The 26,707-nt window shown below is 40.8% G+C and overlaps 1 protein-coding gene across 1 annotated transcript; it reads right to left on the bottom strand.

Annotated features, from left to right (window-relative positions):
• Positions 1-13,347: 13,347 nt before the first annotated feature.
• LOC311601809 (ferritin heavy chain-like) lies at positions 13,348-25,969 on the bottom strand. The gene is made up of 2 exons (XM_084789538.1): positions 25,846-25,969; positions 13,348-14,183 (listed from the first exon to the last, which is right to left on the bottom strand). The coding sequence occupies exon 2, from the start codon at positions 14,136-14,138 to the stop codon at positions 13,488-13,490; it is 651 nt and encodes a 216-aa protein (XP_084645664.1). The 5' UTR covers positions 14,139-14,183; positions 25,846-25,969; the 3' UTR covers positions 13,348-13,487.
• Positions 25,970-26,707: the final 738 nt, after the last annotated feature.

Below are 26,707 nucleotides of genomic sequence, written 5' to 3'. Positions count from 1 at the left end.
CAGCATCTGATTCGATCAGCTTCTGGGCGGGGCTCTCAGAGGCCCGTTAAGTTAGGCTCCTGTCTGTAAACATAGCAGTGTACCTTTAATGTTGTCAGTGGTTGGCTCTCTCCCATAGGGTGGATCTCAGGTTGGGCCCAGCATTTGGTTGGTCATTCCCTCAGTCTCTGTCTTTATCTCTGCACATCTTGTAGGTAGGGTAAATTTTGGTTCTAAGGTTTTGTAGGTAGATTGGTGTTCCCCTCCCACCACTATAGATCCTGCCTGGTTAGAAGGTGGCCTCCTCAACATTTGTACGAGCGAAGTCTTCTAGGTGTTTTAGTAGGATAATTTCAGCAGAACATGAAAAAGAAAAAGTCTACATGGAAGGAGATTCCTTCAACTATTGTGGGCCTGATCTCCCCAGATCTTTGACATAAACACAAGTTAGGTTTCTTATAGAAGACAATGCAATTTAGACCTCAGCTTTTGAAGCTTCTTTAGGCCTCTTCTTCACGCTAAATATAATATGCAATATTTATATACTATAAATTTTGAAAGCACTTAATTCTCTCTTTTTTTGGTAAGTAATTATTATATAGCTTCTCTTTCCTCTACAAGAATTCATAGAGGGTGTGGAGAGATGACTCAGTGGTTAAGAGCACTAGTTTCTCTTCTAGAGGACCTGGGTTCAATTCCCATTACCCATATGGCAACTCACACCCGTCTGTAACTTGTGTTCCAGGAGGTCTGACACCCTTACAGAGACATACATGCAGACAAAACACCAATGTGCACAAAATAAAAATAAAGAAATTATTTTTACAAAAAGAATTCACAGAATATTACCTCAAAATCTAAAACACATGAGTTGGGTGACATCATAACCCAAGATAAGTTTGCATAACTATTGATAAGTTGCAGGGATGTTTGGTTACCACGTTTAAAATTAAGTTTACTCATGTGGCAGGCAATAAGAGTGACGGCTAAGAATTTATTTCCCGGGAGGCAGAGGCGGGCGGATCGCTGTGAGTTTGAGGCCAGCCTGGTCTACAAAGTGAGTCCAGGACAGCCAAGGCTAACACAGAGAGACCCTGTCTCGAAAAACCAAAAAAAAAAAAAAAAAAAAAAGAATTTATTTCCAAAGGTTTTGTCTACAGTTCCACTCTCTTGCATGTCCCCCCTGCCCTCTGATCTTTCTCCAACCAATCTGGAATACAGGCTTTTTTTTTTTTTAAGTTTCTTTGAGTTGGTGGGAATATTCATTCTTGACCTCTAGAATATAAAAAGAAAGGTGAAGTCATACAAGACATACAAAGTCTTCAAATAGGAAATGCTAATGACTTTGGGAGCTGGTCAAAAACTAATAAGAATAGGATGAAATTATATGAAGCAATCTGTTTACAAATATTTCAGATCAGCTCTCCAAACTTCAAAGTGATTTAATGATGAATTACTATTGGGTATAGAGTTACTCACACAGTTTAGAATGCCATGATTCAAAAGTACTTTTATTATTAATGAACAACCTGCTAACTTCTTTAGTTTCTCAATTAGAAATTAGAGTCATCTTACATAAGGAGAGACATCAATTCAGTCTTCCAGTTGAGTCAATAGAAGTTAGCTTGGAAGCAACAGAAACACACTTGAACTGGCAATGACTGAGCTTGCGTACGTGGGACTGGAGCTCACAGATAAAATAAATACTGGGACTCATGGGGGTTTGAGCTAGAAAAGAGTTCTAATCGAAAATTTGCCTAGAGTGAGTCATTTATATTACTTCCTGTCTTTTCACCCTAAAGCTCCACAGTTTATGACTCAGCTACACACTACACAACTCCTTTCTGTCTTTCTCTGACTCAGTCACTCTCCCCATTTCCTGAGTAAAATAATCCGTTAGAACCGAGAATGATGTCTTAGTGTGATTAATCCTAAAAATAGGTCCTGAGAAAAGGATTTTGATACAGGTAGCTTATTGGGAGGGGTGGGCTGGAGTTCTAACCAATTACCACAGAACATGTGGCTTACGTAACAGAAATTCATTCTCATAATTCTGAAAGGTAGGAGTCTGAGCTCAGGGTGCCATGGCAGTTGGGTTTTGGGCAGAACGTTTCCTGGTTTAATGACAGAAGTGTTCTTCTCTTTTCTTTGTATAACAGAACAGACTAAAAAGAACTAAGCTCTCTCCTGTCTTATATCGACCTTCATGACCTAATTACCTCCCCAAATCTCTTTATCCAAATGCCATCACATTGACCTTTCCTAGCCCAGCACCTAAGTTCCATAGACAGGAAATGTCATAAGTCAGAAGCAGTCTCTTCAGATAAGATATCTGTGGTCACATGAGAACAAGTAATTGTTCACTGAAGCTGCAGACTATCTCCTGAGTAACCTTAGCTTCTCTGGATAGAGTATTAACTATAATTGATGCCGTAAGGAAGGAAGGCTGTGTGTGCAGGAGGGAAGCAAACGGCATCTAGACCTCAACAATAGCTGTCTGCAAGGCAGTTCCCAAAGCAGGCATTGCAGCAAAATTGGTACCCTAAAATCTGTCTGTTTAATGAGGAAAACTCCTAACATGATGATTAATATAAACCTTGTTTAGTGAGGTGAAGCATAATTGTCAAGCTGGTAGAATAGTACTAACACTTTCACTTTTTCTGTTACAGATGCTACCTCACTCACACAGCATGCTTCAGGGATGCCTATTCTCATAATGGCTGTCTTATGTTCTGCAACTTTGCCATCTGTTAAGTTTTGCCCTGGCCCCTTACATTCACCCTCCCTTAAGGTACCTTAGCTGTTGACCCTTCTACATCATCCCTTTTACCAGTTTGAATGTAGAGTAGCCTATAGCCTGCAACACGCCCCCCCCATGACACCTAACAGCAGTTAGGATGACCTCTAAGAGGGAAGATAAAGAACTAAGAATGAGATAGAGTCCCTGATGGGTACACAGATAAGGAGACCATCAATAGATAACAAAGCTGGCGAACTTCCAAGATGGCTGGCAGTGTCTTCACCCTCCTGATGAGAGACAAAAGCCTGGCAACTTCATATGAAAGCTTGGCAGGCATTTTCTCCCACCGGTAGAGACCCTTGCATGTGGACCTGTCTCACAAACTCAAGGCCAGACCAGAATGTGTTACCCAAAACTTGTGGACCTATCAACTTGCCTGTCTTTGTTCTAACTGCCAAGCCTTAAATTGAAGAACCTTAAATTAAAGACCTTTAAACCCACGAATATGAAGGAAAGACCAGGTTTTGTCCTTTTGAGCGCCCTCTCTGCTTTCTGGAGGGTCCTTCTCTCTGGATGCCTGCTGTATGTCTGTGTTTTGTTACCCCTAATAAGAGCCTTTTTTCACTTGCTGAATAAAGTATTTTTTTCCACTTATGACAAATGCGCACGCCAACATCCTAGAAAAGCCTCCTGTTCATGGTCCAGGTAGTCTATATCCATAAGTCAACTATAAGTCCACCTTCATAAGTAATTGTTACCTTTATCCATCATAGTCTGTCATTCTATTGAGCCTTTTATGGTAATGTGTTGGATTATTTTTTAAAAAATGAAATAATGACAAAAAGAACAGGAGGAATGCTCTATGTAATGTTTAGAAAATCGCTAAAGGATTGTTAAATTACATGTAATAATTTTTTATCATACTATGGATGAAGGGATGAATAAATGATCTCTTTTTATTTCCCCTGTGCCACAAACTAAATGAGACACAAAGCAGAAGAATAAAACGGAGACGAATAAAATCTCAACTTTCTCACTCCAAGAATGAACAGTAGAGTGAAACCGGATCCAATTACTCTGTGTGTTTCAAAACTTGCCTCCCTAAGCATATGCCCACTGACACCACCTCCTACTTCAGCGGAATATCATTCCCGACAAAAGTTAGGCTACGTGTGTGTGTGTGTGTGTGTGTGTGTGTGTGTGTGTGTGTGTGTGTGTGTGTGTGTATGAGAGAGGAGGGAGGGAGAGGGAGGGAGAGAACTGCATGTAAATTGCATCTTTGGATCTTCAGAAGGAAGAATGAAGCAGTGTTAGAAGGAAATAAAACATATTTGTGATGCTAAAACTTGTGAAAGACAAAACCAGGAGGAAGCACAGGAAAAATCTTTAAATAATGCTATCATCTGGCATCCATCCAGAAAAGAAAATTGGAGCAGATTTCAACAGGGAGAGCTTGAGCTCTTATTGCAGATTTGACAAGGTTTTAGAGTAAGAAGTGCCTTTAGTGGAGTCTCATATTAGCAAAAATTAGCCCGACTCTGGCATTTCTTGCTGTGTTTAGCCACTGATTATGCTGTGCAAGGAGGATGTGGCCTTAAAAATCTGGAGTCTTTTAAGTAACTATACCTTCTTGTCAACTTAGTAACCCCTAAGAACTGATATCACAGTTTTGTGTATAGTACATGTTCAGGAAAATTACTTGGATGATCCATATCCATAATAGATTCCTAAAGATTATGTAGCATAGTAATCAAATGAGAATCATTTGTCAAATATGAAATTATTTTACATAACATATCTTCACAGTGATAGTATAGGTTTCACTAACACAGCAATGACATCTTTAGTTCTGCCCCATGAACTCTTGTTTTCAGATATTTAACTGAAAGAAATTGCTAATTTAAAACCTGAGCCTTCACTGAATAATAATGAAACTAGTAAAAAAAGAAAGAATGTGCATGATCCATTTTGTAAATTAACTGGACTGGGTAGACTGCATATGTATATATAAGAATTATTTCTTGACAGATCAACTACTAAAACTTGGTTTTTACTTTGTCAGTCACAATTTAGTTGTGAAATAAAATGGGTGAGGCAATAATGACATTTCAGGGAAGGGCACAGAGACATTAGAAAGAACAGCCTATTGTGCATATTATTTCCACATATCATATCTACTTATTGTTTGATATGCTATGACATGATTTCTATTTCATATTAAGTTCAACTTTCTATTTCATTGACAACATATAAATTAGGACTTAAGGAGAGGTAAATGTGCATATTTGTTGCACTCAAGGATTCTGTGGTCTATTAGAGAGCACAAATGTGGAGAGTGGGGATGCCATACAGAAGTGTAAGAAAGAGTGAAGTCAGAATCATAGTAACACAAAAGAGACAGTATTCATCTGTATTTGATAATGAAGGTCCTTGGTAGCAGAATCTGAGATAAAGATGTGTTGGTGGTGCACACTCAGGAGAAACACATGTAGTGGGGTCAGGCAGGGCACAGAGTCAAGTAAGGAAGTGATGTAAAGCAATCTCTAACCCTGTCTCCATTGAAGAGAGATCATGGTACCCAAATCCGGTTGATTCTGTAGCTCTGTGTCACTGGATCTCTTACTGTTGCTGTGAGCCAAGGGTAATCCTTCTGAGAAGGACACAGGCATAAGCGATCAGCTGCAGTTCTCATGCACAGCTGGGCCTTTGGATGCCCCATTTGTCAAGAGGATCTGGGCAAAGCACCAGCTTCATCTACTAAAACAGTGTCAGAAAAAGCTAGATTATACATTCTTCCCTTTGGTCAATGCAACATTGGAGCATCTTTCCAGTTTAAGGAAAATCTTTAAGGCAAGTGAGAGAAATAGGGCCCACTCCATGGGAAGCTTCTTCATTTTTAGTTGTTACTGTTGTTTTGTTTGTTTGTTTTTGTTCTCTGAGAATAAGTTTGTGTAGCCTTGGCTGTTCTGCAGCTTCCCCTGTAGACTAGCGGGGCTACATTTACAAAGATCTGCCTGCTTTTGCTTCTGAGTGCCGAGTTTAAAGGCGTGTGCTCCCACCACCAGGCAAATCTCATTTTTTGACTTGGTTCTATAATTTTCCAAGAATGCTCCTGGCTAGGCTTCTAAATTTTCCTTTTTTTTTTTTTATAAGTCAGAGTCAAATTTTGCACTGTTTTAATGTTTTGGACATTATACCATAGTCTGAAATGTCCTAGACAGCTGGAATATAACACTGATGCCTGAATTTACACAATTTAACAGAGGTACTTTTCAAACACACACATGCACGCACTCGCGCGCACACACACACACACACACACACACACACACACACACACTTTTATGTGCTTTTATGCAGTCTGTTGCTTATCAGTATGGAGAGTGAAACACTGCCTGCAATCAGATCTGCTTTCTGTCACCTTTTAAAAAGATTTATTTATTTTTATTTTATGTGTATATGCATGAGTGTTTTGCCTGCATGTATATATGTGTACAGTGGTCATAACTGGTGCCCTGGGAGACAAGAAGAGAACATAAGATCCTCTGGAACTGGAGCCAAGGATAATTGTGAGCAGCCACGTGAGTTCTAGGAATGGAACCTCTGCAAGAGTACCCCGTGCTCTTAACCAATGAGCCATCTCTCCAGTCCCTCCTATCATTTTTTGTAAGCAATTTTTTATTGGAACACAACCAGCGCTTTCACTTACCTATTTCCATCTCTGCTTTTACACAACACCAGAGTTAGATTTTTGCACAGACCCACAAAGGTTAGAGTATCTACTCTTCAATCCTTTACAGAAAATCTTCGCCAATATGTGCTCTATAGCTAATTTGCCACCATTATTAATTCACCTAAAGCCTGTAAAAGTTGAAAGGCTTTCACCTTTATGTGTGTACTGACCTTCTTTTTGTTATGTATATGTATATGTATATATATTAGACTAATTCAGATATTTAACACATTTTGTTCACTTCCCTAACGGACACATTCACAGGATTGTGATTCACATCCTCAAGAATAAAATGTTTATGCAGTTCAGCAAGCCAATGTGTTGACTCTCTATTTTGTCTTTGGTAATTGAGGACCATTGCTCAAGAGGAACCATGCCTGACTAGTCTTTTTTTTTTTTTGGCTGATTCTGAATAATTACATATTCATCACTGAGGCTGCTTAAGGTGAACTCATTTTTAAGTCATTAAAATCTATTCCAATCATTTCTCTTGCTGTGAGGCATTTAAACTTTATTAATATGCAAAGCTACTTTCCTTGCACGAGGAGAAATAGACTTCCATTTTATCTGTTTTTCCACATTTGTGTTTAATAATATTGCTTTTCATTTATAGGCATTCCATATCATATTAATTGTACCATGTGCAGTAGAAAACATATTCTATTTTATTTTGTGAGATGATTTAATTAATTTATCTCTTTAAGATTTAGAGAGATTTAAAGATTTTTAATTATGTGGATGTCTGAGTGAGAGCATTCAAATGTATAGGTGCTTGAAAGAGGCAAAAGGAGGTCATCAGATACCCTAGAGGTAGTCTCTCCAGCCCTGTAGCCCTTGTAGGATGATTTTTGCATGATTTTTCCTCCTAAAAGTTTAGATTTTGCATGAAGTTTACTGAGAAAAGTCTCAATTTAATTTTAAGAAAAATAAAGAAATATACCTAAAGAAAAACACTCTATGGAAAAAGCATCCATCCAGGGTTTTTGTTAGGTTATCTTTTAAACTAAATCAACATTCCTCAGCAAAACATACCGGGTTCCGTGATGTGTTCTGCACCACCGTTCATCCCTTTACTGCCTTGCCTCCTGTCTCTCTTCTGATTCCTCGGCAGCAGCTAGGAATACCAAGCAGGTTCTCTCTCCTCTTCACCATGGAACTCCATTTCCCCCTTCACGACTCGCTGTCTTCCACAGTAGATGTTTCTCAACTCCTACAGGAGGAATTTCTCTTTCCTTCCCGCCATCACAAGGCACATCGTGCTTACTTCTTTACATCTCACCGCAGAGAAAGGTGATGGTTTGAGATTTACCAGGGCAGTGAGATTTTCAAAAGCTCTCCTCTAAGAGGCAGAATGGCTTGAGAAGTTCCATGTTGAACCTCAAGGAGATTTATATATCTCAGTTATAGCACTATCATTGCCTTCGTGCCATTCTGTTTGCTCTTTCTCTTCCCACCACTGACTACCAACTCTTGTCTCTTGCAAGCCCAAACATCTCACGACATTGAGGGTCAGAGTTGGCACTACATCTTTCTGCTCTTGTGCATTTTCAGGGTAAGAATAACCTCAGGCTAGAAGCTGAGACCTCAGTCAGCTTGAGTTGGAGATTATGTATAAAGAGTTCCTTGGTAACCTGCTGTCCTTCCTCCGAGGGCCATCAGGTCTCCCCCTCCAGGGAAAATGGTCAAATATGAGGCACCAGAGTACGTGAGAAAGTCATATCCAACTCTCCACTCTACTGTGGAGAATGTTCTGACCATTGGCTAGATCTGGGTAGGGGGGGAGGTAATCCCCCTCAGTCACAGTCATAGGGGAGGGGAATAAGGGGAAAATGGGAGGGAGGGAAGAATGGGAGGAGACAAGGGACGGGATAACCATTGAGATGTAACAAGAATAAATTAATAAAATAATATATATCTTGGGGGGAAAAAAAGAGTTCCGAGGGGGGAAAAGAAACAGAATTGGGGAGATTACTATGGCAAATTGCCACAGCGAGATTTGCCTGCAATCTCCTGATTGGGACTGTGAGAACAGTTATTACTTTTCCCAAATCTGGCACCTGACAGAAGGGCCAACAGCATTAAGGCTTTTCCTTTGGAGGTAGGCAGAGCAGCATACTGTTATAAATAAATGCAAGAGAGACCCCCAGTGGCCAAATGTGGATGTGCACTCTAGTCCTCAAAGCCTATGTGTCACAGAGCTTATAAGTCAATGATAGTGATGACTATGAAAGAGGAACAACACAGAACTGAATTAACCACCGTGGAAAGGACATTATTTTTTAATGTATATTTTATTTATTATAATTTATTCAATTACATCCCGATGGTTATCCCCTCGCTCTTATCTTTCCATTCCCACCCTCCCTCCCTCTTCTGCCTATTCTCCTCCCCTGGACCTCTGATGGGGTGGAAGGGCGGGGGCTCCTATGCCAACTGTCTGGCAACAGCCTATCAAGTCTCACCAGGATAGTCTGTGTCCCCCACTCCCTCTGTGTGCCCGCTAGGTTGTCTTGCCAAGGGCCAGTGATCAAATCGTGGGTCCCAGAGTGCATGTCAGAGGTTCAGCAGCAATTTCCCCCTCTCCCCCACTTGGAGAATTGGCAGCTCATCGGTACATGGGGTCTAGGTTCTCTGCATGCACTGTCCCTGTGCATCAGTCTATGCAGGCCCCCTTGCATCCAGATCCGCAGGCCTTATTGGTCCCCCTGTGGAGCCCCTGCTCCCTCCCAGACCTTCCATCCCCCCAACCCTTCCCTATACTATTCTTATGAATTATTTACATACAGTATCAGCTAGGCTCTTGTGTCACTGTTGCTAACTGTCTGCAAGATGAAAATTTAAACAAGACAGTTATTCTGCCTCAAAGTTCCAGAGGGTTCTGTCCATCTTGGTAAAGCACGTGTGCTGTTGTAGAACAGTTCACATCATGGAAGCCAAAAGACTGAGAAACGCGACTGGCTGAGATGGCTTTCTTCTTTTTCTCCTTTTATTTTGTCTATGCCGCCATCCTATGGGAAGGGGCCACCTTCCTTCGTGGTGACTTGCCCCACCTTTCATTATCTTTCTTGGAAATTCATCTAGAAGTAAGCTTTATTAAAGTCCTATGTCATCCCAAATCCAATCAAACTGACCATTAAAGTTAACTATTAAACATATACCTTAATTCATTTAGTCTCACCAGCTCAGTAGGTCTGATGTGTTATCCATACATTACATGCAAAGAAACAGAGGGGAAGGAGCTAAAGACTGACCTCGGATCACCCTAAGTAAGCGGCTAAACTGAGATTTGAACCCAGGGAGTCTGGGGCGAGAAGTCAGAGCACCACACAAAAGCAGGAAAAGAGAAGAGTCCTCTGCAAAGTTAAAATCTGAAACACTAAGACACCAGATGTTCATCATGTGCTTCCTTTTCTTTTTTATTTACTGTTTATTTTTTAAGTTTCATATGTGTGTGCTGTATTTACATCATCTCCTCCCAGCTCCTTCCAGACCCTTCACTCCCTCTCAAACTCAGAGCTTCCTTTACTTTGTCTCTGTTATGCATGCACACAAATTCAACCTGCTAAGTCAGGTTAGTGTTTCCTTGATGTATTTTGGAGGGACTGGCCTTTTAGTATTGAATAATCAGTTAGGAGGCTCACCCTGAGGAAAAATGGTTCTCCTTCTCTCGGCAGTGGTCAATTGCCTACCCTGAGGCCATGTTCACGCATCAGCTGATGATGTAGTGCTTGCTTTCCTTCTTTTTTTTAATTTTTAAAAATTTATTCACTTCACCTCCCTATCATAGCCCCTTCCTGGTCTCTTCCTGGTCCCTCCCTTCCTCCCTCATGCCCCCTCCCGACTTCCCTAGTCCCTCAGAAAGGGGGAGCCCTCCTGCTCTACCTTCTGACCCCAGCCTATCAAGTTTCTTAAAGGAAGCAGAGATCAGTGATTGGACACCTGTTTCAACCGGAAATATTGGAGGCAAATTCAGAGGCCCTCAAAGCAAAGAAGTACAGTAAGAAAACAAAGTAAGGCTGAGAGGAGGGGACAAATTTAGTGTCCATTTCATGGGCACCAAAAAAAAAGCCATAATCTTAATTTTTAATAAAATGTCAAAGTGTAATGAGAAAGATAATTATAGCACAGCTAAATGTGTTGGAATTTCAGCAAAATTTCAAAGTGGTCGTCCACATTTAAGAAGATGAAAGTAACACATGTGCCTTAGAGACTTTATCTTCATATTTGTAACCCACTTGTTGCACAGAAGAAAGTAAAGGTCTTGGAAATTTTGTTCATAGCCGTGACTAACCTTAAAGGTTCACGTGAGAGGAATTCCATGAAGTCAGTTAAAGATAGAGGAAGAGAGGGAAAATATTTAAAGGGGAACAGGAAAAAAGGAAAGTTAATGAAGTGTCACTTGCTTGTAGAAACTTGTGTTCACTGGAAGAAAAGCCCTTGGTCCTACTAGCATTAAGACAGGGCACTAAAAAATGCTTCCCCCATGTTGAAAGGAAACCCCAGATGTCATCCTAAGCCTGCCAGCAACAGACTAGTCTTGGGGTAGCCTTGGGAGCAGACATAGGTAACGTTAAAAGGAAATAATCAAAGCGGAAACAGCAGCTCTCTGTGTGCTCTAATAGATAAACCCTCCTCTACATGTCAGCTGCCAGTAGCCCGGACCTGGGCTTTCCATCCTCGCTCTCTAGGCCCATTTTCTGGTGGACTGTGCCTATGAATAGAAATGAATGAGCTTTAACCCAGCTTCCCCATAAACACAGTGCCATCCCAGTGGGTATACACAACATTCCCTTCATAGTAAGTCTGTTTCTGTCATTTTCCAAATGAAATATTTCTTCCCTTGAAGTGACCTGACACCACAAAATCTCTGTGACCTCCCTAGAAGGGCTAAAATACCTGGAGTCTCGAAGGTTATCCACATTTGTGGTATCAAATAAATAAATAAATAGTAATGAGTGACTCAGGTTGCTTTGAATACTATAGTGATATAGAAACATGGGGAAGGAGCATTGAAAGTGGGTAACTAGTTAGGAATCTGTTAGGGCAGAACTGATAGATTGGTTATTGTAAGTGAATTTATTGGTTTTCCTTATATGGTTAGAGGCTGGGAGTTGCTGCAAAGCTCAACTTCAGGCTAGAGATGTAAGGAAGGCAGTTGCTGCTCAGCTCAAGAATCTGGGAGCCTGAAGATCAGAGAAACCAGTGAGGCAGCCATGACCCAGTGCTAAAGATTTGAAATCTCCTCTGTTATAAATTGGAATTAAAAGGCTAAAAAACTTGGAGACAAATGCCCACAGGCTATAGAAGCAGCACCAGCAAAATAGTAGTAGTAGTAGTAGTAGTAGTAGTAGTAGTAGTAGTAGTAGTAGTAGTAGTAGTAGTAATAATAATAATAATAATAATAATAATAATAATAATAAACCTGTGCTGGGTAATTTTCTGTCAGCTTGACACAAGCTAGGTTCACCTGGGAACCACCACTCCAGCTGAGAAAACACTTCATCAGATAGGCCTGTAGGCAAGTGTGTAGGGACATTTTGTTGTTTAAGGTTAGATGTGACCCAGGCAACTGTGGCCAGGGCTACCCATGGGCAGGTGAGGAGGCTTGTATAAAAACGCAGGCTAGTAAGCAGTGTTCCTCCATGGCCTCTGCTTCAGTTCCTGCAGAGTTCTTTTAATGACAGGCCAGACCCTTTCCCCAACTTGCTTGTGGCTGTGGTATTACAAAGTAAATAATCCCCTCTCAAAAAGAGTAGAATCTGTACAACAGATGTGCTCTTTGCCCATTTAATTTTGTTTCATCTCGAGTCCCAGCCTACTTGGTGGCATTGTCTATAATTCCTGGCAGAGAGGCAACTGTACGTACCCACCCAGAAGTGGGCTTCCTCAACCTTTTACACATCTCTTAAGTTCACAATCAAGGTCAATGCTAGAAGCCAGGTGATGGTGTCACATACCTTTAATCCCAGAACTGGGGAAGCAGAGGCAAGTAAGTCTCTGTGAGTTCTAGGCCAGCCTGGTTTATAAGAGTGAGTTTCAGGACAGCCAGTGTTACATAGTAAGACCTTGTCTTGAAAAACTAAAACAAAAATAAATGATTATATCTAGACCAGGTGGGAGAGTAGTGTGTCTCAAATTACAGCCTGGCTGAAGAAATGACACCATGCATATACTTTACTTAGGTTTGGACACATCACTAAGTTTTGTCCGTGGGCAGGTAGTAATGAAAAAAAAATGACAGAGGAATGTTGGTTCTAAGGTTTGGCTTTGAGCACCTGACTTGATTATCACCTCAGGGCCGTGGATGGAAGACTGAGTAAGGGTTGATGTTTTTATTATATACAACGGTAGACACTGATGAGAGAAGGCTGGAGAAAATGAATAAGCCTTCCCCTCCACCAGGAGTCAAGTTAGATGAAGTAGGAGTACGGCATAGTTTTTGGTCATATTCTCTCTCCCTGACTAATAGCTGAAATCTAATATCCCTTTTTTTCCCTTTTTATTCTTCTCGCATACAGAATACCCTGACTGCAGCCCTCCCTCCCTCTGCTCCTCCCAGTTCTCCCATGTACACATCTCTCTTCTCCCCCAGATCCACTACTTTATTTCAATCCCTGTCCCATCTCAGTTCTTCTACATTGAATCCAGATGCAGCGTGTGCTTACACTGTTACTATGCACAGACACCAGGGCTTCCGGCCACACCCCATCACACCCAACCATACCTTACCATCTATACTCTCATGGGACCCTTGGATCACCTTTCCCCTCCACCCTTTAGAGGTTTTGAGCTGTAAGAGGATGAGCCGGGGATGTGTGGAGAAAACCCTCGCTCCGCATTTTAGACCTTTACTCCTTTAAAGTAACACTAAGTAAACATCACCAGTCTGAACACATTTGTTTGACTGAAACCAAAATAACTTTATTGGAAACAATGGTCAAGGGGAAAGGGGGTAAACTTGCTGGAAGGGCAATATGGCTGCCCAGGCTGGTAACCTGGAGAAGATGACTTCAGGGTCATGAAGACGGTTCCAGCTCACTTCTCTTTGCTGGTGTCAGCGAGGCTAAGCTTATCGAACAGATACTCAATTCTGCCGTCTTCTGGAAGCTTCATGCGGCGCATGTTGGTCAGGTGGTTGCTCATCTCCTTCAGGACTTCGACTTGCTTCTGCAGAAAATTTTTCTTCAGGAAGCCACATAGATGGGCATCGCTCTTGTTGGAGGCTAACTGGTGCAGGTCTACAAGACTTTCGTTGAGGGTCTGCTCCAGTTGGAAGGCACTCTCCATGGCTTGAAGGCCGCCAATCCAATCGTCACGGTATGGCTTTCTGATAATGCGGAAAGAGATGCGACCGCCACGCTGGTTTTGCAGGGCCAGGAACATCTCAGCATGCGTAGTACACTTGTGCGACCTGTTCAAGAAGAATCGCGAGAAGTTCTCCAGGGCCACATCTTCACGACCACAGTAGAAAGCCATGGACAGGTAGACGTAGGAGGTCTCCAGCTGCAAATGGATATGGTTGTTGACAGCGACCTCACAGTCGCGGTGGTAGTTCTGTCGCACTTGAGACTGTGGAATGACCACGGGTGGTGGCACAAACAGCAACGGGTAGGCTGTCCTGGGTCTGCCGGTACGGAGTGGGCAGCGGTAGCGTTTGTGATGACGAGATCCTCGCAGAAAACCCATGGTAGGCAATAGCTTGAGCCCCTGGCTGAACAAGCAGCAGACGCACTGGAAGTGTATAATGGAGAGTCAGGGCGGTTAAAAGTCAGGCTTTAGAATGTTGAGTTCTGAGTTCTTCTATAGCAACCCCCCGCCACTCTGCAGTGATAATGTAACAGTATTTTGGAACGCTATTAATAAAGTACAAACATTTTTAGCAAATCACCCAATTTCATTAAGGAAGCTATATGAATGTTACATAAACGGGATTGTTTCCTCAATGTGGTACTTTACATGGTTCCAGCAGTTATATTTAATATTATAGCATTTTATCTTAGTGACAGCTATCCTCAGTGACTTCAATGTGCATACAAATGACATCCCTTCAGTGAGTAGGCACAAGTTGGGTCCAGGGCTCATAGCCTGATATACAGTCACTGAATGCCTTTAACTACCTGGGTGACTTTGCTCTCTCTGGCCTCCTTGGACATTTTAACTTTGCAATAGTATTGACAGAATTCAAGGACCTTTTCTGTTTCTCACATTGCATTTCTGTTCCCCCAGAATGACTTACATTTGAGCATCAAGAGTGCTTCTTTCTACCTTATTAATGTAATTTTTCTGTGTGTCGGGAGTGAGAGTGTCCTTCTCCTCTGAGGACACATGATACGGAGCTTTCATGTGGGATGGGCCTCTCCCCGTTATTAATTTTGGGTTCTAACACTTGTGTCCTTTTGGAGCAATTTTACCATTGCTTAAAAGGATGCTATATGTTGACCTTTTCTTTTGATTCATAGATATTTCATTGTGGTTTCAGGAAAATAAAGGGCCTCATACTACTGTAGATCATTGTCCTCACTATACAGGGACAGGAAACTATTACATAGGGATGGGAAATTACACTGGCATGAGGAACTGCATAGGGATGAGAAAGGGTCAATTTGACAAAGATAAGGAAGACAGAGTCTTTCGTTTGGACAATTAGAGATATTTATTAATCTCATAGCAAATCCAGGAATCTTGATTATTGTTTAATTTCACTGGCACTGGTAGGATGATTTAAGTATATTCAGCTTTTACTAAGCTATTTTCATTCTCTAAATTAATCAGTCTAAAAATATACTCTGTTTCTGTCCTTTAAACATCCCCAGTGTTTTCTGCTTTGCTACCTGTACCTTCTCAAGCTTGTGTAGGTAGTCGGTATGGTTTGGGTGACAACTCTACCGCAATTTCTCAAGTGTCCTTGAAAATTTTTATTTGCAAATACAGATAAATATTTCTTGCAGAGTTTTAATATCCAAGTGTCACATGTCTCCTTTGTGCAAGTGGCCTTTAGACTAGTATGTGTTATAATCAAGAAGAAAAGAATGCAAAAAGGAAAACAATAGAAGTGATCAGCATAAGCAGCAATATAAACAAGGAATGTTTAGAAATATATTATTTTAGTTTTGAGAATTTTATATATGAGTACTGTTTTAGGCCATATTTCCCCTTCCTCTCTTCCTTCCAACTCCTCCCATGAGCCCCTAATTTTCCTTCTCAAATTCATGACCTCTTATTCTTCAATGATTATTGCTTCTCTCTCTCTCTCTCTCTCTCTCTCTCTCTCTCTCTCTCTCTCTCTCTCTCTCTCTCTCTCTCTCCCTCCCTCCCTCCCTCCCTCTTTCTCTTATCTTCTCTGCTTCTCCTCATAAATACAACCTGCAACATACATTTAGTACTGCTTATAGGTGTATGTATTTAAGACTGACCACTTGGGGCTGAATAAACAATTAGGGCTGTACCTAGGAAAAACTGATGTCTGTCTGTCTGTCTCTCTCTCTCTCTCTCTCTCTCTCTCTCTCTCTCTCTCTCTCTGTGTGTGTGTGTGTGTGTCTGTCTGTCTGTCTGTCTGTCTGTCTGTCTGTCTCTGTGTGTGTGTCTGTCTCTGTATCTCTGTGTCTCTGTCTCTGTGCCTCTGTCTCTGTGTCTCTGTCTCTGTGTCTCTGTCTCTCTCTTTCATTAATTATCTGTAATTCTTCATCAAGGTGTGTAGCCTTCAGGTCTTGTTTAGGTAATCATATTGTTGAAAAGTCATGGATGCAGTTTTCCTGTCATATATAGAATACACTATATTGTAGTAGACATTCTGGTATAAGACATGTTTTTAGAATCACACTTTTTTCAAATGTAATAGGATGTGGACAAAGATGAACTGTATTTTCTTAACTGGCCACACAGGATCATGCCTCTATTCTTAGCACTCAGAAGACTAAGACACTTGCATTAGTGTAAGTTTAAGGCCAGCCTTGGCTACTTGGTGAGTTCAGGCCACCATATGCTATAATGTGAGACCTTGTCTCAAAACAAAATAAACCACCAAAAAATATATCTGAAAACCTAAAAGTGTTTGGTGACTAATAATACACATTGGAATAATTCTGGTATCATTAGGGTCTCACAAGTCTAAACTCCTATTACTTCTCTGGCTCTTGAAGTATCCAGTGACAGTATTCAGGTGAGAAACACAGAATTATAGTTAGTATAAAAAAGTTCATACTGACTTCACAGAATGGTACATGTTCAAAAGCCAAGAGTGGGCAATGACCAAAGAGATCACTGTGCTGATCTAAATTTTAGTCATGCATTATAGTGTTTTCTTTTAAAATTAATTTTTAGGATAGAATGCACAGTGTGGTTTTCATTATGCCACTTTAATTACACACTTTGTTCTTACTGACACCCTGTCCCTCCTTCTATACTGCTTACTTCCAACAGCGAACTAATTCTAGAATATACAAGGAACAGCAAGTAAATAAATACCAAAAAAAGTAAGCAAATAAGATAATGAAGTCAGTTTATAGTTCTGAAGACAAGAAATACAAATGGCCAATAAATAATTTTAGAAGTACTCAACCTTTTTAGGCATGGGGGAAATACAAATGAAATTTTTTATACTGTTTTGTAAGATATCTCCAAAACAGATACCTTTTCTGGAGGAATTTTGTCCTTCCCAGATGATTGACCAAGCTATTTAGATTGACTCTCTCTGACGAGGACGATGGCATGCTTTTGTTCTTTATCTTACAGCCTGCTGCTATACATTAACCTTACAAACATTACAACTTCTGGAGTCAGGTTTAGTTACGTACTAACGACCTCTTGAGCAGTTTTTGGGTGTCATACCTTCTCACAGTGCATGAGATTTAACTCAGTACCCATTCTTCTGGTCATTAATTAAAGACTTGCTGGTGTAATAATTGATTTTATGGGATATTTATTATGAAGAAAAGGTCCAGATCCAGTGTTCTCCAAGCCTGTTAGTATGCATCCTGTTTGATTGTTTTTTGTCAAATTAACACAAACTAGAGCCATCTGAGAAGAAAGAGCCTTAATTGAAAAAAGTGCCTCCATGGACACTTCATACTCGTCAAAGGTAAAGTCAACCAAAAAGACATCACGATTTTGAACATCTATGCTCCGAATACAAGAGCTCCTACATTTGTAAAGGAGTTATTAACAAAGCTTGCCCCACTCATCGATACCCACACATTAATAGTGGGCGACTTCAACACCCCACTTTCACTCAAGGATAGGTCTTTGATTCAAAAACTAAGCCGGGAAATAACCTCATTAACCAATGTCATGAATCAAATGGATCTAACAGATATCTATAGAACTTTCCACCCAAACACGAAGGAGTATACCTTTTTCTCAGCACCCCATGGAACGTTCTCTAAAATTGATCACATAGTTGGTCACGAAGCAAACCTCAACAGATACAAGAAGATTGAAATAATACCTTGTATCTTATCAGATCACCATGGTCTAAGGCTGGACTTCAAAAACAACAGAAATAACAAAAAGCATACTAACATGTGGAAACTAAACAACTTTCTACTTAATGACACATGGGTCACGGAAGAAGTAAGGGAAGAAATAAAAGACTTCCTGAAACTCAACGAAAATGAAGGAACAACATACCCAAATTTGTGGGACACATTGAAAGCAGTGCTAAGAGGAAAATTCATAGCACTAAGTGCCTTTAAAAAGAAAATGGAATCATCCCATATAAACAACTTAACAACACATCTGGAAGCTCTAGGAAAAAAAGAAGCAGAAACACCCAAGAGGAGTAGACGCCTGGAAATAATTAACTCAGGGCTGAAATCAATAAATTAGAAACAAAGAGAACAATCCAAAGAATCAACAAAACCAAGAGCTGGTTCTTTGAGAAAATTAACAAGACAGACAAACCATTAACCAATCTAACTAAAAGGCAGAGAAACACTATCCAAATAAACAAAATCAGAAATGAAAAGGGAGACAATAACAACAGACACCGAAGAAATACAAAGAATCATAAGAACCTACTTTAAAGGCATTTATGCCACAAAATTTGAAAATCTAAGGGAAATGGACAATTTTCTTGACCAATTCCATTTGCCAAAATTGAACCAAGACCAGATAAACCAATTAAATAGCCCTATTTCGCCTATAGAAATAGAAGCAACCATTGATAGTCTCCCAACCAAAAAAAGCCCAGGGCCAGATGGTTTTAGCGCAGAATTCTACCAGTCCTTCAAAGAGGAGCTAATACCAATACTATTCAAGCTATTCCGAAAGACAGAAATGGACGGAATATTACCAAATTCATTCTATGAGGCCACAGTCACATTGATACCTAAACCTCACAAAGACCCAACAAAAAAAGAGAATTTCAGACCAATGTTCTCTTATGAACATTGATGCAAAACTACTCAACAAAATACTCGCAAAGCGAATACAACAGCATATCAAAGACATCATTCATCATGACCAGGTAGGCTTCATTCCAGGCATGCAGGGATGGTTTAACATACGGAAATCCATCAATGTAATCCACCATATAAACAAACTAAAAGAGAAAAACCACATGATCATCTCTTTAGATGCAGAAAAAGCATTTGACAAAATCCAACACCAATTTATGTTTAAAGTTCTGGAGAGATCGGGAATACAAGGCACTTTTCTAAACATAATAAAGGCTATATACAGCAAACCAATAGCCAACATTAAATTAAATGGAGAGATACTCAAGGAAATCCCTCTAAAATTGGGGACCAGACAAGGCCGCCCACTTTCCCCATATCTTTTCAATATAGTTCTTGAAGTTCTAGCCAGAGCAATAAGACATCAAAAGGAGATCAAGGGGATCCAAATGGGAAAGGAAGAAGTCAAATTATTCCTATTTGCAGATGATATGATAGTGTATATAAGTGACCCCCAAAATTCCACCAGAGAACTCCTACAGCTGATAAACACCTTCAGCAAATTGGCAGGATACAAAGTAAACTCAAAAAAGTCAGTAGCTTTCCTATATACAAATGACAAACAGGCAGAGGAAGAAATTAGGAAAATTACTCCCTTCATGATAGCCACAAGCAATATAAAATATCTAGGAATAACCCTAACCAAACAAGTAAAGGACTTATTTGAAAAAAACTTTAAATCTCTGAAGAAAGAGATTGGAAATGACATCAGAAGATGGCGGGATCTACCTTGTTCATGGATCGAGAGAATCAACATAGTAAAAATGGCCATCTTACCAAAACCAATTTACAGATTCAATGCAATCCCTATCAGAATACCTACAAAATATTTTGAAGATATTGAAAGAACAATTCTCAACTTCATATGGAGAAACAAAAAGCCCAGAATAGCAAAAACAATCCTATACAATAAAAGATCCTCTGGAGGAATCTCCATACCTGATCTCAAGTTGTACTATAGAGCAACAGTAATTAAAACAGCATGGTACTGGCACAGCAATAGGCTAGTGGATCAATGGAATCGAACTGAAGACCCAGAGATGAATCCACACACATTTGCTCACTTGATTTTTGACAAAGAAGCCAAATCCATTCAATGGAAAAACGACAGCATCTTCAACAAATGGTGCTGGTCTAACTGGATGTCTACATGTAGAAAAATGCAATTAGACCCCTATTTGTCACCATGCACAAAACTCAAGTCTAAGTGGATTAAAGACCTCAACCTAAAACCACAGACATTAACCCAGTTAGAGGAAAAAGTGTGGAAGAGTCTGGAACACATAGGCACAGGAGACAACTTCCTGAACAGAACACCAACAGCCCAGGCCTTAACGTCAACAATTAATAAATGGGACCTCATGAGGCTGAGAAGCTTCTGTAAGGCAGGTGACACTGTCAAGAGAACAAAGCGACAGCCTACAGACTAGGAAAAGATCTTCACCAACCCTTCATCTGACAAAGATCTAATATCTAAAATATATAAAGAACTCAAGAAATTAAACACCACCAAACCAAATAACCCAATAGAGAAATGGGGCTCAGAACTAAACAGAGAATTCTCAACAGAGGAATATCAAATGGCTGAGAAACACTTAAAGAAATGCTCGACCTCCTTAGTCATCAGAGAAATGCAAATCAAAACGACACTGAGATTCCATCTTACACCCATCAGAATGGCTAAGATCAATAACTCAACTGACACCACATGCTGGCGAGGATGTGGAGAGAGAGAGGAACACTCCTTCATTGCTGGTGGGAATGCAAACTAGTACAACCACTTTGGAAATCTATCTGGTGCTTTCATAGAAAACTGGGAATAGGGCTTCCTCAAGACCCAGCTACTCCACTCCTTGGAATATACCCAGAAGATGCACTACCACACAACAGGGACATATGCTCAACCATGTTCATAGCTGCCTTATTCATATTAGCCAGAACATGGAAACAACCTACGTGTCCCTCAGTAGAAGAATGGATAAAGAAACTGTGGTACATCTACACTATGGAATACTACTCAGCTATTAAAAACAAAGAATTTCCGAAATTTGTGGACAAATGGATTGAACTAGAAATTGTCATAATGAGTGAGTTCACACAGAAGCAAAAAGAGCTAAATGGTATATACTCACTTATATCGAGACACTAGTCCAAGGTGTATGTCCCCATGAAAAACTGTACCTACCAGGAAAGTGGGTCAGAGGGGAGGACACCCTATTGAGACTTTAGGTGTGAGAAACCTGGGAGAATGAGGAAATAGAAGGATCCAGTGGGTCCTGGAAAACTACAGGCAGGTCTGGGCCCTAGGATCCTCCGCAAACTATGGCAACAGCCAAGGAAAATATAGGCAGTAAACCTCGAACCCCTACCCAGACTAGCCGATGGACAGGACATTCTCCACCGTTAAGTGGAGAAGGAGATCTGACTTTCACACAAACTCTGGTGCCCCATATTTGACCATGTCCTTTGGATGGAGACGCCTGGTGGCACTCAGAGGAAGGATAATAGGTCACCAAGGAGAGACTTGATACCCTATGAACATATACAGGGGGAGGAGGTCCCCCTCAGTCACAGACATAGGGGAGGGGAGTAGGGGGGGGAGGGAGGAATGGGAGGATACAAGGGATGGGCTACCAACTGAGATGTAATATGAATAAATTAATAAAAAAAACAAAGAGAAAAAAAAGAAAGAGAAAAAAGTGCCTCCCTAAAATTGGCCTCTAGGTGAGCCTGTTGGGGCCATTTTCTTGGTTGGTGCTTGATATGCGAGGGCCCAGTTCACTGTAGGCAGTGCCACCCCTGGGCAGGTGGTTCCAGGTTGTATACGAAAGCAAATTGAGCAAGGTAAAAGAAAAGCAAGCCAGTCAGCATCACTCCTCCATGGTCTCTGCTTCAGTTCCTGCCCCCAGGTTTCTACTTTGAGTTTCTGGCCTCATTTCCCTGGATTATGCACTACAGGCTACAAGTTGCTTTTTTGTGATCACAGCAATAGAAAGCAAACTAAGACAGAAGCTGGTACTTGTTATGGGGTAAAAAACCATGAACCAAAGTTCAAATTGAGAATCTGTATTAAGTCCTCCAGAGAGGAGGCCCAAGTGCATATTACATGTAGTTTTTAAAAGACAAAGAGCACAGTTGCAGTTGAAGAAAAGCAAGCAATTTAACAGAAGCTGAAACCATGCAGTCAGCTCGGGCATTTAGACCCTGAATTTCTAGAACAGGGTTGGGTGCTTTTCTGTGGGATTTTTCACGGCAGAGGGTAGAAACTAAAGATGGCTGCAGCTGAGACAAGATGGAAAAACTTTTACCTTGTTACAGTACTGGAATCATGGGGCATTTCTCTGAGACTGGACCATGTAGATTAGGGGAAGAAGTGTGGTAATGTATACATGTTTAGACTGAAATAAAAACATTGAGTGCTCAGATCTTAATAAGCTTTTGTGGTAACGTGGAAGATAATTCTGAGAGCAGTGTAGATTTGATGACAGATTCTTGGTTTGTGAAATTTCAGAAGTTTGAGAGTCCCTTAAAGATTGTGTCTCTCCAATTTACATGAAAGTGTTCTTTATTAGCATGTTGGTTAATGTTCTAGCATGTATTTTGAATTTAATGCCTTGTATGTTTTATATAAAAATAATCACATGTAAAAAATAAGTGGATATTTACATGTAAAAAAAAATAAAATAAAATAAAACATAAAAAAAAAAAAAAGATTGTGTCTCTCAGTACTATTCATGTACTTTTGAGAGGGGGGTTCGAGACAGGGTTTCTCTGTGTAGCCTTGGCTTCCTGGACTAACTTTGTAGACCAGGCTGGCCTTGAACTCACAGCAATCCACTTGCCTCTGCCTCCCGAGTGCTGAGATTAAAGGCGTACACCACCACTGCCTGGCTTCATGTACTACTTTTAATTAAGAACATATGGATCTTGTCAGTAGGGTCTGAAGAATTGACTGTGTTTAACAAGAGATCAGAACCAACAAAAATGAAATTTTCTTTTTTTTGAAGAAATTGGTACTGGAGATAAGAAATAAAATGTGATTAAAAACAGACCAGCATAATTGACGTAAAAATCTTTTTAAAATACTTCCCCAAGGTCAGCATACAGAAGCTGTGATCCAAAAGGGGCCAAAGCTACAAATCATGCTGCAGCCAAAATTGGTAATGTGTAAGAGTCTCCCACTTGGTATTAGTTTTAAAAGCATGGAAGAGTCATGAGAAAAAGGTAAGGCTTGACACCATGAGAGCCCGGGAGAAGTTAGGAGTGAAAGGTATATAATTAGTTGTGGTTGAAACTCTAGGACTGAAAAGAAGCTGGGGTTGGGGACCATGTAACAGGGTCAGAGTCCCTGAAGACAAGCATTAGTGAAGGTGCTGACTTGGAAGGCACCAGCAAATATTGTACATGCCAGGACCACGGGACAACCATCAAGGATAGCAGTAGCGAGAGAGTGGAGCCCACCTGAGCCTTGGAGATAACTATGTGTGATGTGAACAACATATTCAAAGCAGAGCTGCCCAGACCCTTTGAAGCCCAGAGGATTGTAAATGGGTCTGAGACATCAAGCACTGAACTTTTGATGATTTTACTTTGATTTGAATAGGACTGTGCCCTACTCGTTACCTCATGGAATAAAAAATATGTAGCTTATATTTAACTTTACAGGAGCCCACAAGTGAGAGAATTTAGGTTCTTAGAGAGACTTTGGACATTTTAAGGAGATCAAACTTTTTTTAATAGACTTTGACATTTAAAAAGCAATACTATGTTCTATATTGCAGCATTAATATGAAATCTGGGGGATTAAAATAGACTATGTTTTATTAGTGATGTATTTTTATGTCATGTTCACAAAGTTAAAGTGTGCTGAGTTTTGGGGTTTTTTGTTTGTTTGTTTGTTTCTTTGGTTGGTTTGGGGATTTAGTTGAGGTTTGTTTGGTTGGGTGGGTGGGTGGTCAGTTGGTTGGTTTGTTTTTTGTTTGTTTGTTTTTTGTCAAATCGACACAAGCTAGAGTCATCTGAGAAGTGATAAACTTAACTGAAACCTCTTGCCTACAGTAAAATGGGACATTTTCTTGATTGATGAATGACATGGAAGGGCCCAGCTCACTATGAGCGCTGCCACCCTGGGTCCTGCATTGTAAAAGAAAGCAAACCTAGCAAGCCAGGAGAGCAAGGCAGGAAGCAGGACACCTGCATGGTCTCTGCTTCACTTCTTCCCTCCAGGTTTTTGTCTTGAGTTTCTGTCTCACATCCCTGTATGATTGACTATAAATTGAGGTTGAAATTAGCCCTTTCCCCCCAAAGATGCTTCTGATTATAATGTTTCTCACAGCAATATAAAGCAAAATAAAATAGGATCTAATGGGTTACCTAATTCTTAGGCCAAATAAAAATGATCTTAGGTTTCCTATTACTCTGATGAACAAAATCTACTTGCAGAGGATTTCTTCTCATCATACAGATTTTAGTCCATCATATAGAGATTTCAGGCCAGGAACTCAAGGCAGAAACCTGGAGAGAGGAACTGATGAAGAGGCCATAGAAGGAATACTGCTCAGTAGCTAGCTTGTGCAATTTTTTATATGCCCCAGTACCACTTCCCAGGACTGGCCCAGCCCTCATATCAATCATCAATTACAAAATAGTCCGAAAGCTTGCCAAAAAGCAAACCTGATAGGGACATTTTCTCAATTTAGTCTCTCTCTTCCCAAAAACCTTTAGTTTGTGCCACACTGCTTTCAAAGGACTAGCTAGGACAAGTGACCCAAACTTGATACAAAAACACAACAGTATTAAACTGTACACATTAATTTCTTTTTGTTCCCAGAACTCATTAGTATTAATACCACATTATAAAACACTCGAACTTTTAAAAGCCTTACAGCACATGTTGGCTAGGATGTGGAAAAGGGGGAACACTCCTCCATTGCTGGTGTGAGTGCAAACATGTACAACCACTTTGAAAATCTTTCTGGTGCTATCTGAAAAAACTTGGAATAATGATACCTCAAGACACTGCTATTCCACTCCTGGGCATATACCTGAAAGATGCTCCACCGCACAACAAGTACATTTAATCAACTAGGTCGAGAGCATCCTTATTTGTAATAGTCAGAACCTAAAAACAACCTAGATGTCGCTCAACAGAAGAATGCATAAAGAAACTATGGTATTTTTACATTATAAACTACTATTCAGCTATTACAAACAAGGAAATAAAAAAAGAAAACAAGGAAATCCCGATATTTGTAGGCAAATAGAAACGATCATACTGAGTGAGGTAACCCAGACCTAGGAAGGCACACATGGTATGTACTCACTTACAGTCTTATGTTAAAGTCTAGCACTTTCAAACTTGTCTGGTTAAAACACCCAAAGTCTTGCCAGGCATCTTACCACATGACTTTAATCCTAGCACTCAGGAGGCAGAGGCAGGTGAGTCCTAGGCCAGCCTGGTCTACATAGTGAGTCTAGGACAGCCAAGGCTACCCAGAGAAACTGTGTCTCGAAAAACAAAAAACAAAAACAAAAACAAAAAAAAACCAAACAAACAAAAGCAAAAAAACAAAAACAAAAACAAAAAACCACCCAAAGTCCGTCGTAACATTTAAAATCTCGACATGATATTTCAAGTCTCTCTAAAACATCCAAAGTCTCTCTACAATCTCCAAGACTCTAAGTTTCCAGAATCTACTGAAAAAAAAACTCTATGTTTCCTAGCTGTGAGTAGTCCTCTATTTAAAAAAGGAGAGGAAAAAAGTTAAGAAAGAGGCTAGGGCGGCAGCTCGCTCAAGCCTCTGTCTCTCTTCCTTGCGATGCTGTCCGACAGTGATTCCTGGGACACATCGATTTCTTTTACTTCTTCCAGGGAATGGGGCACTCAGGTAGTGGAAGGGTCCCCCCTCTCAGGCCCTCCGTGTCTGAGGTGCAGAGCTCACCTGTTGACCAGCTGCTGCCTTCACGGATGGAACCGGAAAGACGCGCCGTGTTCCACTGGGCGCAGGTTTGCCACGTGCTGCTGGCGCACAATGTGCACCTCACAGGAAACCTGCTAAGCTCCTCCCCCCGCCCCCAGCGGTGCCCTCCCTTCTCCAGACTCACACACAGTGTCCTTCTCTGAGAACCCTGGCTTGTTGGCATGGAAGGTTCTCTCAAAGGCAGCACATGCAAACTTGGAGTCTGGAATTTCCGTGGGGCTCCTGTTGGACTCCGTCTATACACCACCCGCACTGTGCTGGCTGACTTCAGAGGCCACGTCTGCTTTTCCTGTGACCAAAAACTCGGCTACCTCATAAAACCAAAGGCCATAGTAAATGCATCTAGCTGGACAGTCACCACGCACCTGTACCAGAGAAGAGCGCGGAGCTGCCAAAGAAGACAAGGCAAATAAATGCATGCTAGGCTAACTGCGGCGATGAGGACTCTGAAGGAGGGGGCCCCCATCAGTCTAATGCAGAACCTGAAGGGACAAGGGGTAGAAACACTGACCCCGCCTACATGGAGGACTCATGGAAGTAATACTGGAACAACATTGTCCCCCATGAAAGAAAGAAAGAAAGAAACTGAATGCTGTCCTGTGAAAATCAACACGGGCCTATGTGGTGGTACCTGCCTTTAATTCCAGCACTCAGGAGGCACAGGCAGGCAGCTCGCTGTGACTTCCAGGCCATCACAGCCACGACTACATAAATAAACCCTGTCTCACAGAAAAAGCAAGCAAGCAAACAAACAAACAAACAAACAAAAAAAGGAAATTCAACCAAGAACCCTGAAAAAACCTTCCTTATCTCCCATTAGACA

Source organism: Acomys minous (genome assembly GCF_964271855.1).
Source record: "Acomys minous genome assembly, chromosome: 7".
NCBI lineage: Eukaryota > Metazoa > Chordata > Mammalia > Rodentia > Muridae > Acomys > Acomys minous.
This window is presented reverse-complemented; position numbering and strand designations above follow the sequence as displayed.

Excerpts from the sequence above, each read along its gene's own strand:
- LOC311601809 (XM_084789538.1), bottom strand. The coding sequence starts at position 14,138 with ATGGGTTTTCTGCGAGGATCTCGTCATCACAAACGCTACCGCTGCCCA.